Here is a 13,795-nt window from a genome sequence, read left to right on the forward strand (position 1 = left end):
CCACCGTGTTAGGCGCGGCAATTAAATCGCTTACTCTGTCACAATTGGTTCTGGTTAATATATACTTATATGCTTATATATATATATACCTGTGGGTATCAATACAAGCATACAGGTATGTGTATCACGCAAGCTGATACACTACCAATGTATTGTACAGTCTGTACAATACAGTACAGGCATATATATATGTACCATTGTAAAGCGCTTTGAGCACTTGGAAAAGCGCTATAAAAATGCAATTCATTATTATTGTTATTATTATAAGTATGATAATGGCTACAACAACACACTATGCATGTGGACTTGTAGGCCTACTGGTATGATATACAAAAGTTTGGAAGCCTCCAGCGTGCTTAATGTCAGATTGTTTTGTGCTAGCGGCCGAGCAGTTTATGTACAACCTCTTCCAGAGGTCCATAACTCTGCTGGTGACACAAAACAAACTGTGGACATTGATTTGGGGACTCTGTCCTAACAAAGAGAGCACACTGAGAATCCGCGTCATGGGGATGTCTTAGGGTACCATGTTGCCTTGATTCGTTTATGCAGCATTGTGAGCTGCAAAGGGTAGATTATGACCCCTCACGTTCAAGCAATTACTATGGGCCCACTCCCTGTGGAGCACATTCCGAACAGTTAAAATATGGTGTACAATACAAGATGTATACATATATGTATATATAGGTACACATATAATAAATAATATATAGGTATACATATGAATATATCTATATAGAGACAAGAGGAGATGGAAATAGCAGGGGTTTCTCAGGCTGCATGTGGAGCTCACACGCCCACAGAGGATGGCCATGACCAGTGTGTGCCCTGCGGGGGCCCTGGTATGAGGACCTCCTGTATGAATGGTCTCTTCCTTCCAGCTGAAGCTGGAGGGGCCATGCCTGTTTTAGAGGCAAAAGACCAGTCGTTTCCACTGACAGACCCATAAAAATGTATTTTTTATGTGAACGGGTATATGCTATTTGTATACAGCTGTGACTCTGTCTCCAAGACAATGTTTTCTCAAGAGAGACAAATAAGGACTACCTTGAACCTTGTCCCAGGTTGGCAGAGCTGGGCGAGCTAAGCTCAGGCTATAGCTCCACCTCTTTCCTGCCCTGCCTGGTATGGACAGGTCTGTAAAGAAGGATTTAGTGAAAGTTTTCGGCGAGACTACTTACGAGTGTCAGCAGCCTATTAATGCACTACAGTGTGCAGTTTAGGGAGCGAGCGTTGACTCGCCCTCTCGGGTTAGCTGTTGTCTCGTTTGTAGGTGAGACTAACACAATTCCTTGGGGTCAGACGGCCATTAGAGCACACTATACAGGGTATGGTTTACTGAATGGATCCCCATTAGCTGATGCCAAAGCGACAGCTAATCTCCCTGGGGTCCATATGAAATAGACATACAAAGAGTACATGAATACATGTATTGTGGGTGTTGCGCCAGCTTACACCCCGGTGATGTAGTTCGGTATTGTGGATCTGGGTTCAGTGACACAAACAGAACGTGCTGGGTCAGTCGAAGGTTTCCCTTTATGTTGGGCAGTCATCACAGCGCACTATACTGTCGTATTTCTGGCGGGGTGTCAGCTCACGCGACAGTGGTGTAGTTCTGTCACAGACAGGACATGCTGTGTCTGTCCGACGTTTGGTAACATAGACATGACATGCTGGGTCTGCCAGGAAGTATGCCTGAATCTCAGCCATTATCACACTATAGGGCGTATTGCTGACGAGGTCAGCTCATGCGTCCGTGGTGTAGTTTCACGGTGGAGCCGGGCTCAGTGACACAGCAGAGCGTGCTGTGGCTGTCGGGCAGAGCACACGATACAGTGTACAGTGTGTCACGGCGAGCCGTTTATGCACCTAGGTGTGACTCTGCGGGGTAGAATCCGGTTACCGGTCTGAAACCACAGAGAAAGCTCTTCTCATCCAGAGAAGTCACGAAGTCATGGCTATCTAGGCGCAGCTAGCCAACAACAACAGCAACAAGACTGAGTGCTGAATCTGCCTCGCGGAGGAAGCCTCAGTCTTGTCCGTGCGTCCGCTCCCTGGTGAAACCTGCTCGTCGGGGGAAACCTTGAGACGGCGTTCGGTCCGTGCGTCCGCTCCCTGGTGAAACCTGCTCGTCGGGGGAAACCTTGAGACGGCGCTCGGTGCGGCCAAAGGGTCCCAAGTGCGAAGCCGACCTCGTTGGTGGAGCCTGGGTTCCCTGGCTGCAGAAGCGCTGTGAGACCCTGAGCGAAACCGACCTCGTCGGTGAACCTCCTGGTTGATCATCGCGGCTGTAAACCGTTGCGGCGGGTAGCGGGGTAGAACCCAGAGGAGCTGACCTAGTCGGCGTACTCTGAGGCCATCTACGGTCGCTGATCGTTGCCGCCGCGGTCCGGCCAGACCACACGGCAGAGAGCGTAAACAAACAATTCCAGGGCCAACCGGCGGGGTATGGCTAGAGGTGCTCAGCACACCGAGCCCACTCCTCAGTCCTGACAGTTCAGGATACCCAGCCCCCACATGCTGTCTCTCGAGACAGTGGCGGTCAATTCAGGTGGACCCCTGAGTAGGTTCCACCATGTCATGGGTTGTAGCTCTCTCGAGGTCGTCCTCAGACGAGCCCTCCATTGTCGTTTCCGGTGATCCTGGATCTCCATCTGGCCAGTTTGTTGGTACTTTGCGCTCCTGCGTCGTTCTTGAGTACATCCACGGATGTTGGCGTGGGACGTCCTCGTGACCGGTGCCCGTTTGTTGGATCCCACAGCACTAGTTTGCTGGCTGGCATCTCTTGGCAGTGAGCCAGCTGGTGCCTCCGCCCCTTAGGGCTGAGGGAGACCACGGTGTACCGGGTGCTCGCACATTAGGTCGGCAGCCCCCCCACGGGAGGTGGTACTGTCTGCCTTGCGGCATGAGCCAATTAAGCGTGGACACTTGGGTGGCTTCTCGCAGGACAGCATTTTTGTTGTTAGCAGTGTCAGCCACAAGAATGTCCCTATCAGTGCATGAAGGAGGCTGCCGCTTCCTACATGGCAATGGTTAGGTGGTGCTGGCACCAATCCCTGCACTCTATACCATGCGGCCTGATCAGAGAGTGCTCGGGTAGACCATGGTCGAAGGGTGGACTGTCCCACCGGATCACAGGGGTGATCCAACAGGGACAAGCAGGCAGGAGTGCCAGGGTCGCCTGGAAGGCGGGCACACTCTGCCCATGGGACAACAGCCCCCTGGTTGCTGTAGAATGGTGTATCTCTGACAGAGATCTACACAGCAGTGACATGGGCGACTCTGTCTACATTCACCTTGCCCTACCGATGGAACGTGGTGGCATCCGCTCCCCCTGTGGGAGTCGCTCCTGCGTGCTACTCAGCGGTAGGGTCACCAGCACCTTGACCGGTCAGGTCGGCCGGGCATCTGACGGGCTGGCTTGAGCAGCCCTTCACCCCGGTGGTCACTGGCCTAGCATCATGCTGGGCCAGCTGAGCCTAGGTGGCGTCTTGCGCCTAGGCCACGAGTATTACTTACTTGGTATGAATACTGAAGTTTTGGAGCGTTTTGGCAAGCGCCTGTGACTCATGGCGCTCACCACTTATAGGCTCGGATGGAATTCAGGTTAAACTGCCTCGGGCTGCCGCAGGGGCAGCTGGTCTGCTTATTTCCTCGCGGTGTGTCTTAGAGAGTTCCCGTACATATTGAACAATATGTAGTGGAGAGCCAGTCTCGAACACGATAGAGAACGGAGGGTTACACTCTCTGTAACCCAGGTTCTCTTAGTGGAGAGACTGGCTCTCCACAAAAGAGCCGCTCCGAAATGCGTGTCAATCAAGAATTAATCGAAGTGGCACTGCACAGATGGGGCTTAAATAGCCCGCTGATTGGCAGCTGGGCAGGGCCACCATAGAAGATGTGTCTTAAAGAGATATCCATGAACACTGCCCTGTAGGGTCAGTTCCCGTACATATTGAACAATATGTAGTGGAGAGCCAGTCTCTCCACTAAGAGAACCTGGGTTACAGAGAGTGTAACCCTCCGTTGTATAAAACGTCTACTGTATCTGATGACAAGACTCAAGAGGAGTACTTATGTGTCACAGTGGAGGCATCAATACTTTGCTCTTCACAGGGATGTACAAATAATGTCATAATACCGTAAATCACCTCAATCACATGTATTCAAAAATAAAACATTTGGATTGCAAGTATATCTACAAACGCACCGCACGACGCGTTGTTAATTGCATGAGTAGATCTGGTGTTTTTTAAATAGAGCATAAAAGAGGTCAATTCACAATATATGTTTGTAAGTTTGGGTCCCAGGAGTCACTCCCTAGAAATGTAGTGTGTTCAAAAGTTGAAATGTAAGCGGAGTGAAAGTCATCAGCTTGCAAGACAACTAAAAACAAATACTTCAAGTGCAATACTCAAATGTACATAGTTACGGTCCACCCATGAGGTATTAACAGTACAACACATTGTTGTGACCGTTTCTGACCCGCTTCTGATGATAACATGCCCCAAAATCAGGGACGCCAGGTTGAAACTGGTTAAATGCGGTCTTTATGAATAGAGAGAGACTTTCTTGGTAAGCTGTTGGCCGTGTGTGTGTGTGTGTGTGTGTGTGTGTGTGTGTGTGTGAGAGAGAGAGAGAGAGAGAGAGAGAGTGTGCGTGCGTGCATGTGCGTAGTGTGCGTGTGTTGTGGTATAATCGGAGAGAGATCGCTTGCACTGTATCTCTCTGTATGCTGTTAATACATGGAGGTCCTGTGACCCGACTCTCTCTCTCTTTCTCTCACACACAGCTTTGTTCGGAAGCAAATGAAGGATTTCCAACAGGGATAGAATTAAGAGCAGAATGGAAGCGTGTGAAATGTGAATGTACTAGACACTGTCTGACTGTACGCTCTTCATTAGCTGTCTTATACTGTAGCTGTGTGTCTGTCACTGCACTGTATTATCACTTATCAGCCTCAGCTGAGTCTGTTCCCTCAATGAGATACTGTAAGAAGATCATTCTCCACATGCTGGCATGCACGCACACACATACACACACACACTTGAACTCAAACATTATCGCATTAAATGCACTCATTCTGTACTCAGTTAGCTACACTACACATAGGCTGACACTTGCTTTATAATTAAGATGCACGTCCCACGCGCGCATGCAAGCACGCACAGTCAGAAACCTCAAATTGTATGTCTGAGTTATATTAAAGAACTAAAAGAAATAAAGGTCCTGTGCCGGTGTAACTGTAACCAAACTATAAGTCCTGCAACGCAAAGTTCCTTTAAATGTCTCAAATGAGTATAGTTCCCAAAATGTTCCGAAAATCAAGTAATCCATTATAAAGTCAGCAAATAAAAAGGCAATGCATTGCTCAAAACGGGGGGGGGGGGGGAATCCTTAACCAACCTTCAAGTCAGGACGTCACAGCAGGTTCCACTTTGTCCAAAAGCTCTGAATGCCTTCAGAGATAAACCCTCAGAAACGCTCCTTGACCAAACTTTTCTTCTTCAGATCTGAAGGTTTTCCAGCCACACTACTCTGTGGTTTATCAATTTATGATTCTGGTTATAGTATTGGCCTTAAAAGAGTCTCTGACAAATCACCACCAAACACTTTTTTGATACCTAAAATGGAACTCCCAGCCACCTCACTTCCTGTATTTTTATAGATGTTCCTTCCTGGTACCTCAACTATTGCTAATCTACTTTCCCCCACAGCTCCCCCTATGGTCAAACCGTGTCAACAGATATGAATGACCATATTCAACTACACACAAAACATTTTTTCCGTACACTACATTTCAGGGTTAAATGTTCAACCATATTCTAACCTATTCCCTTGTATGTTATGCTTACTCTTCTTTCAATGCTCATACCAGGACAGGGATTACATTTACCACAGTGTCCGAGCTCTACAGCCTCCTCAGACCAACAGTGTGTTGTCTTCCCCAGACCAACAGGGGTCAGCACAGCAATGGCAGTGACCATACACATTAAGGAGGGGGGATTGATTACTTTATTAGTCAGAAATGTAATCAGTATAATCAGTACAGAGTACAGTCAAACTCTTCAGTGCAGTCTTGTTTCCATTCAGGTCCTGGGGTATTCAATTCATAATCATGACATGAACAATAACAACAACATTCAAATCATCACAAAAAATAATAAAACAGACATGTACAGGTTGGGGGGAAAAAGGGGGTTATACTTATAATAGAAGTGGGGGGTAGTAAGGGAGGAGCAATCATTTCCTCTCCCTTTGGCCTGCTGAAAGATGGATTTTCACGCCTGTTTTAATGGACGCCAGTGATTAGCATTTTTTTAGGGAAGGGGTCAGGGCATTCTTCCACACTTGGGTGGCAGTGAGAAGGAGAATATACCCATGTTTGTTTTTAAAAGTGGGTGGTACCAGATTGTTGTTTTCGCTCCCTCTAGTATTGTGGCTGTGGGTATCGCTCACTTACTGAGGGCATAGAGGGCAAAGCTGCATTTACAATTTTAAATGTCAATCCCAATTTCAATTGCTTAACCGTGTCTATTAACCGAAGCCACCCTAGACTATCAAAATGGCTTGCAAAACGATGCGTCATGGGCCCTATGCCGAGAAGTAGTCGAATTAGTTTGCTTTGAGAGGTTTGGAGTTTAGTCTTTACTAAAGACTAAACTCCAAACCTCTCAAAACAAACTAATATGTCACTAGTGACATACTGTATGTCGGAGAACCAAGAGGTGCAAGTATAGTCAAAAGAGGGCTGAATCATAGTCAGCTAGAGTCCTGAGAGCACCTTTGTTGACAAAAGAGGAAATTCTGCCCAGAAATGGTGTTCTTTGATTAACTTTTTTGATCAGCCTTGTTGCCATGCTTTCCCCTCTCAGTTTGTTGTGACATGGACAATACACACCGTGGGGAATTAACATAATGACAATAAATTGGAAAGAAATCTCATAAATAATAAAACCCTCTATAGAGAACTATAACTATAGAGAATTGCCCTAGCAGCAGCAATGTGACTCCCCTCCCTGCTGTGGCCCTAATAATGACTGTCCTCACACCTCACACACCTCCTTAAACCAGTGGTGGTCTCTCTCTCTCTCTCTCTCTCTCTCTGTCTCTCTCTCTGTGTCTCTCTCTCTCTCTCTCTCTCTCTCTCTCTCTCTCTCTCTCTCTCTCTCTCTCTCTCTCTCTCTCTCTCTCTCTCTCTCTCTCTCTCTCTCTCTCTCTCTCTCTCTCTCTCTCTCCGTGATGTATGTCTCTTAAACTTGAGCCTTCTTTGCCTGTGTGAATTATGATTTTATTGTGGTTTTCCTGCATGGGAAAGCCCTCTGGGGTCAAAACTGCTATTGCTTTTTAAACGCTGCTATATAAATAAAGATGACATGGCAATTCATCTGCACTGAGCCGGCGCATAGACTCGCCATGAGGTGCCGCAACAGGCAGCACATGTGATTTAGAGTTTAATAATGATCCGGGGTTAGGATAACATCCATTTCAACCTCCGGTTCTATATGTTTCTGTCTGCCTATTAAATAATGCAGTATGTACTGTACTGAACACCACCACCGCATACTATAAGCTGTTTCAAGGGAACTGAATTGTAGGTATTGTGGTGCCTGTGTGCGTGCGTGCGTACGTGTGTGCGTGCCAGTGACAGCAACAATGTTTTTTTGCTGTTTCCATGGCTACATGCAGGCTCGCCACAGGAGAGAGCGCGCTCCTTCGCTCCCTCCAGTGGACAACCTGCTGAAGGACAACACGGACGGCTGTGCCCTGACAGCCCTGCTGCACTTCTACTGCCCGCAGTCTGTCAGACTGGAAGGTACATTAGTTATTATTTTTACATTATTATTATTATTATTATTACTATCATCACCACCACCATCACCACTCTATCACCATAACCATCCAGTCTGTCAGGTTGGAAGGTACATTAGTATTATTATTATTATTATTACTACTATCATCACCACCACCACCATCACCATCCAGTCTGTCAGACCGGAAGGTACCACTCTTATCAGCATCATGGCACATCCATGTAAAAATGTCAATGAGCCAGAGTTAGCAAATGTGGCAAATGTTCATCTGTAGTCTCTTAGCAGGCTGTTAAAAAAGGTGTTCCATACAAAACAGACATAACATTACAATATAAGACAAGTAAACATTGTACAGATGACAGAACAATTATGGTAAAATGTGGAAAAATGACACCAAATAGAGCTGCTACTTTAACCAAACACACTATACTATGTCTGTATGATACAATACAAATACAGTACCCTCTGGTAGTTGCCTTTGAACTCGCTCAGTTGAGGAGGTGCAAGCCCAATGGAAACCCTAAAAAGAAGACCTTAAAAGTCTACATGTTTCAAGCCAGTCCTTCATTGAGGCTATCCATCATCTCCGTCCTCGCTTTGCCAGTTCTGGTTCATTTATTATGAACCGTTGCCCAAAATAAGCTTGTAGACCCTCTTTATTCTTCTAAGGCACTTATGCCTCTAGGTGAAGTATTTGAAAGGCCTTTCATAAAGGCCTTTATGAAATGAACGGCACGCAAGCAGCCAGCCGGTCTCGAGCGCCATCACAACTTAACGCATTGTTGTTTTGTGCTGCTTCGTTCACAAACTGCACACATACTGTGTAGTACCTTTGTATCTATACATTGGACTGAAAGGCCAAGCCATTATTATATATACTCTTATGTTTGAACACACACATTATTGTCTCTATACCTTCTTGATCCAGCAACGTTCTGTACCCGTAATGCTGTGTCTCAGTTGATATAGCCATGGTCTGAAATGTAAACTGAAGCGTGATTTCAATGGCGCAGGGCAACAATGTCTTCTATTCTTCCACTCTACTGCTATACAGATATCTGTGTTGTCCTCTTGGACAGTGTGTTTTCTGACAAAGAACCCATTTGTCATTATGTTTACTGCTTTTTTCCATTTTCCAACCCAGAGGTTTAAAGACGCTAGGGAAAAGAAGAAGAAAAAAAAGGTTAAAGTAAAATAAACAACTACGCCACATCCTGGTTTGGATGGTCTTATAATGTCAATGTTCTGCAGAAGTTAAAGACCTTTAATAAAGCGTTTATTTACATCACGTTAGTGATTTAAACGGAGGATAATGTAGAGGAGGGTTCACAAAAACCTAAACTCATCACATCAGACAGACAAACATGGAAAATGGAGAGAGAGAGAGAGAGAGAGGGAGGTGGGGGGGGGGGAGAGAGAGAGAGAGGCTTGTTTCCTTGGACTGCACTCAGCCCTCTGTTCTAAAAATGCCCTGCATGGGCTGGGCCGTGATTGGTCACGAGGGCTCTGTGTGTGTGTGCGCGTCCATGTGTGGCATTGCGTGTGTGCGTGCGTGCGACAGAGCGGACCATTACAGCACTAACGTTAGCCTGCCCACCCGCCCGGACGGCTGGGCTGTCTGTTATTATTTCAAACATAAACATTTCTAAACTCTCACCTCAGCACTTCTCAGAAAGGACCGAAGCACCCGACGCGCAGCGTAGCTAGTTCACGTACTCCTAGTTCAGTAGGAGTTCACCTCACACACATGTGTGAGCCAGCTGTTGGAAGGAAGATGCTTCTGCATAGTTTTCGTAGGCAGAACGTTGTCGTCTTGCCCTGAAATTAGAGGTCTGGAGGGGTAGTGTAAAGTATGACATCATGGTCCAGTCCCTCTACTTTGGCCTTCTTGTCCTGCAGTGCGGGGGCAGATGACGTGAACATGACCTCATGCTTGGAAGAGACTTTGGAAAAAAACAGTACAGTGTTATACATTAGAACAAGCACACACCAACAGTGCAAAATTCGGCTATTATGTTTCGACTTCAGCTGAAAATAGCTCACAATTCATATGGTCTGATTACAGCAAAAAACAATTTTTTTATGCACTGGAAAAAGGAGGAGGCTCCTGCATTTAAGCACTGGCTAAATGAAATGACTAGTACACTTAATCTTGAGAGAATAAGGTATTTCCTGAGAAACAGGGAGAGACAGTTTGATAAGGTTTGGCTGCCCCTTGTCCATTACCTGAGTAGAAACAATTAATAGACAGGATACCAGTGATATGGTTGACTGTACGCCATTTTCTTTTCAGATGTTTTCCATGAGCTTTCTATCATCTTATTCTATAGTATGCGGTGTCACGTATGGGTGGGAGGGTTGAGGGATTTCTTTCTCTTTTTTGTATTTGTATTTTCTCTTTCATTTTTCATTTTCTATATAAAGAATTATAATAATGTATTTCATATCATAATGTTTGTAACAATTTATACCCTAATCTGTTCAATAAAAACATATTTGACAAAAAAAGAAAATAGCTCACAATAATGCCTGCGACGCATTGTGAGCCAACTATAAATGTGTTAATTCAAACTGACTAGATGAGGGGTTCTCAAACCTTTTTGTACCGCAGGACCTCATTTGATGAACATGGGGAATTGTTTAAGCTATCCTATACTCGATTTAATAAAAAAATAAATAAAGCATACATTTGTACATTTATAACACTGTGATTCCTGCTGATATTGTGTCTTACTCTTAGAGCGATTAAAAGCTACGGAAACGTGTTTCTGGGCAGGTTTCTGTACACAAAAGAAACATAATGTTGCCACTGCCAGAACCTTAATAATACTAATAATAATACTATACTAAAATACTAAAAGAAAATAAAGAAAATGCATTCACAGTTTTCACACGCTATGCAAAAACAAATCAAACAGACTTAATGGGAAGGATACACTTTTCTACGTTTCCAAGTTGTCAATGCGACTCCCAACGCCACCTTCCCAAGACCCCCCCGGGGGTCCCGACCTATAGTTTGAGAATGTGGACTACTAGACCTCAATATAAGGAAGGAGGCAGCCAGCCTCATGTGGGATAATTTCAGGCCGGTCAGTTCTTCAGATGGCTCCTATTTGTTCTACTTGACCTAAACTATGTGCAATCTGTCTTTATCTTTCCCTGTGTCTTCCTGTCCGGGTCCCCTCCCCACCGTGTGTGCGTGCGTATGTGCGTGTGTGAGTGATTCCCTCTCTATCTCTCTTTCTCTCTCGCTTTTTCCTTCCCTGTGCTGTGTGATCCCCCACGTCTCTCTCACTCTCTCTCTCTCTCTCTCTCTCTCTGCCCCCCCCTCTCTGCGTGTGTGTGCGCGCGCTGCTGTGCGTGTGCGTGTGCGTGGCCCCTCCCTGTGTGTGCAGATATCTGCTTGAAGGAGAGCATGTCTCTGGCAGACAGTCTGTACAACCTGCAGCTGCTGCAGGGTTTCTGCAGGGACAGTTTGAACCACTGCTGCCACTTCAGCCTGGAGGACCTGGTCTACGCTCACGCCTCCATAAAGGTAGGAGAGAAGAAGACACACGCTCTATACTGTATACAAACGCCTCCGTAAAGGTAGGGCAGCAGAAGAAGAGGCATTTGATAGTGAGAATGATAGAGAACGATTTTGATGAAAGCTTATTCATCACACACCACAGTGTCGCCAGTTGTCAGTACCACAGCTAACAAAGCTTGTGGTCAATAATAGATCTTCAAGCTAACAAAGCCACTTGGTGTTAGTTGTTTGAAGATCGATTGTTGGGAATCAACGCCGCCTAAGGAAGGCTGCGCAATTATAACACATTTATTTATATGGCACTTTTCAGAAGCAAAAGTAGAAAGAAACAAAAGAACAATACAATATCATACAGTATAACAATACAAAAAGGTGTTTTCTACAGGTAATAGTGTATGTGGGTGGTCTCTCCGTGTGCCTGTATCGATTAAACACATCGACTAATGACTAATTCTGTGCTGCTATGTCAATGGTGTTAAGTGTGTCTGTGTGTGTGTGTGTGTGTGTGTGTGTGTGTGTGTGTGTGTGTGTGTGTGTGTGTGTGTGTGTGTGCGCGTGTGTGTGTGTGTGTGTGTGTGTGTGCATGTTCGTGTTTGTGTGTGCATGTGCGTGCGCGCACGCGCGCGTGTGTGTGTGTGTGTGTGTGTGTGTGTACCCTCTGGGCTGAGTCTCTTCAGTCACCCAGAAGGACAGAGGGTGCTCAGAGGAGCTTCACACAGGACCCCTCCTCCCTCCCCCCTCCTCCCTCCCCCCTCCCCCCTCCTCCCTCCTCCCTCCTCCCTCCCCATCTCCTCCCTCCCCCCTCCCCCCTCCTCCCTCCTCCCTCCCCATCCCCTCCTGGCTCCCTTGTTCTCTCTCTCTGCTGTGTTTATTATCACACAGAGACATCTAGGATCCTTGCAGTCTATAGCAGCAGCAGAACCTGCCCATTCACACAACCGAGCAGAGGATTACTTAGTTATCCGTCCCCGAGGTTAAACGTTGTTCCCCTAGCACCTAGCTGACTTCGTTCACACTTAACTTGCCTAATCTGACTTAATTATGTGTACAACTACTTACTTTCTTAGCTTACGCATGTTTCATGATAAATGCTTTTATGTGATGTATTCCCATGATTTTGTTCTTGCTTAATGTAAGTCGCTCTGGATTAAGAGTGTCTGCTAAATGCCTAAATTGTAAATTGTAAATTGTACAATATTTTGATCCGAGATGTGGTGGAGTGGAGGTAAACGTATTGGGAATTGGAAATACAAAAGAAGTTAGTTAAAAAATGTTACTTAAGTACAGAACTAGAGTAAATACACTTAGTTACTTTCCACCACTGCCTACGGGTGGTCAGAGTGGGTAAACAGCATGCCATGCATAGAGCGTGGGTAGAGAGAGAGAGAGAGAGAGGCATTAGGATTCTAGTCACAGTCCGGTCTGCCATCCAACTAAAGGAAGGCCGGGGCCCGGGGGCTTTCCATTCCTTTAAAACAACAACACAACGCTCAGTTTCTAAACTCTCACACTCTGTCGTCTTCCATCTTTTCTCTCATTTCGCTCTTCATGCATCTTCCTCTTTTTCCCGTGCCTTTCACACTTTGTGCCTGTGTGTGTGTGTGTGTGTGTGTGTGATGAGGACAGTAGAGAAGTGACCATTTTGGAAGTGGCATGTATATTTGTACAATGTACAATTCTGTTCAGTGTCTGCAATAATTGGCAGTCGCCATATATGGAGAAGGCGATGCTTTCTGTACCCGTGATCTGTATCCTGAAGCACTTTGTTCAAGCTTGTGCATCCACTATTGTTTGTGTTCAAGACATTTCTTGTAAAATATGAATGCAAATAAAGATGTTAAATGTGTGTGTGTGTGGAGCGGACAGTGCTACAAGTAGGCAAAAGGGAAGGGAGGAGGAGAATGACAAAACCGGCCCTGAAGAGCGGCCAAAAATCCTTTGGCGAGGTTCCTGCCCCGGCCGATGGCCTAACCTCCCACTGAATCCCATCCGCACTGTGCGTGCGTGCGCAAGACATGGAGACAGAGAGAGGCCTTTGATTGAACATATTTGCATGAAAAGAATTACTGTCACCATTGCTGCAGTATATTCTTTTTCCGCTCTGTTATCCAAAATTATAGACCGACCATGAAGCTGTGCAGGCGACTGAGGCTATAATCTGTTAGGTGAACTGTTGGATAACTTTTAGGCTATCTATTAGCCCAGTGGTTTTCAACCACTTTCATATCAAGGTCCATTATTTATTCGGCATTTGAGCAACGGACCACCGTTTGATGGGATTTAGCCTCTCAGACCCAAGACTTGTTGTCAATGGATAAGATTTTGTCCACAATTCCATGCGGTATTGATGTTGTACCATTAGGAGAGATAACAGGCAAACGTTGATCAAAATAACAATTGTTCTACATCGTCTAATTGTGCAGCCTTCTAGTAGAGTAGTGCAAATGTTTAA

General features: G+C 45.8%; 1 protein-coding gene across 5 annotated transcripts in view; it reads left to right on the plus strand.

Annotated features, from left to right (window-relative positions):
* Window positions 1-13,795, plus strand: part of camsap2b (calmodulin regulated spectrin-associated protein family, member 2b) — a 72,444-nt gene that overhangs the window by 30,715 nt on the left and 27,934 nt on the right. For all 5 annotated transcript variants that reach the window (XM_080779185.1, XM_080779187.1, XM_080779186.1 and 2 more), the window contains 2 exons: window positions 7,690-7,816; window positions 11,210-11,349. In XM_080779185.1, the coding sequence (XP_080635311.1) occupies window positions 7,690-7,816; window positions 11,210-11,349 (267 nt within the window). The remainder of the gene's footprint in view (window positions 1-7,689; window positions 7,817-11,209; window positions 11,350-13,795) is intronic.

The sequence above is a fragment of the Protomyctophum bolini genome (assembly GCF_963924005.1).
Source record: "Protomyctophum bolini genome assembly, chromosome: 12".
Classification (NCBI taxonomy): domain Eukaryota; kingdom Metazoa; phylum Chordata; class Actinopteri; order Myctophiformes; family Myctophidae; genus Protomyctophum; species Protomyctophum bolini.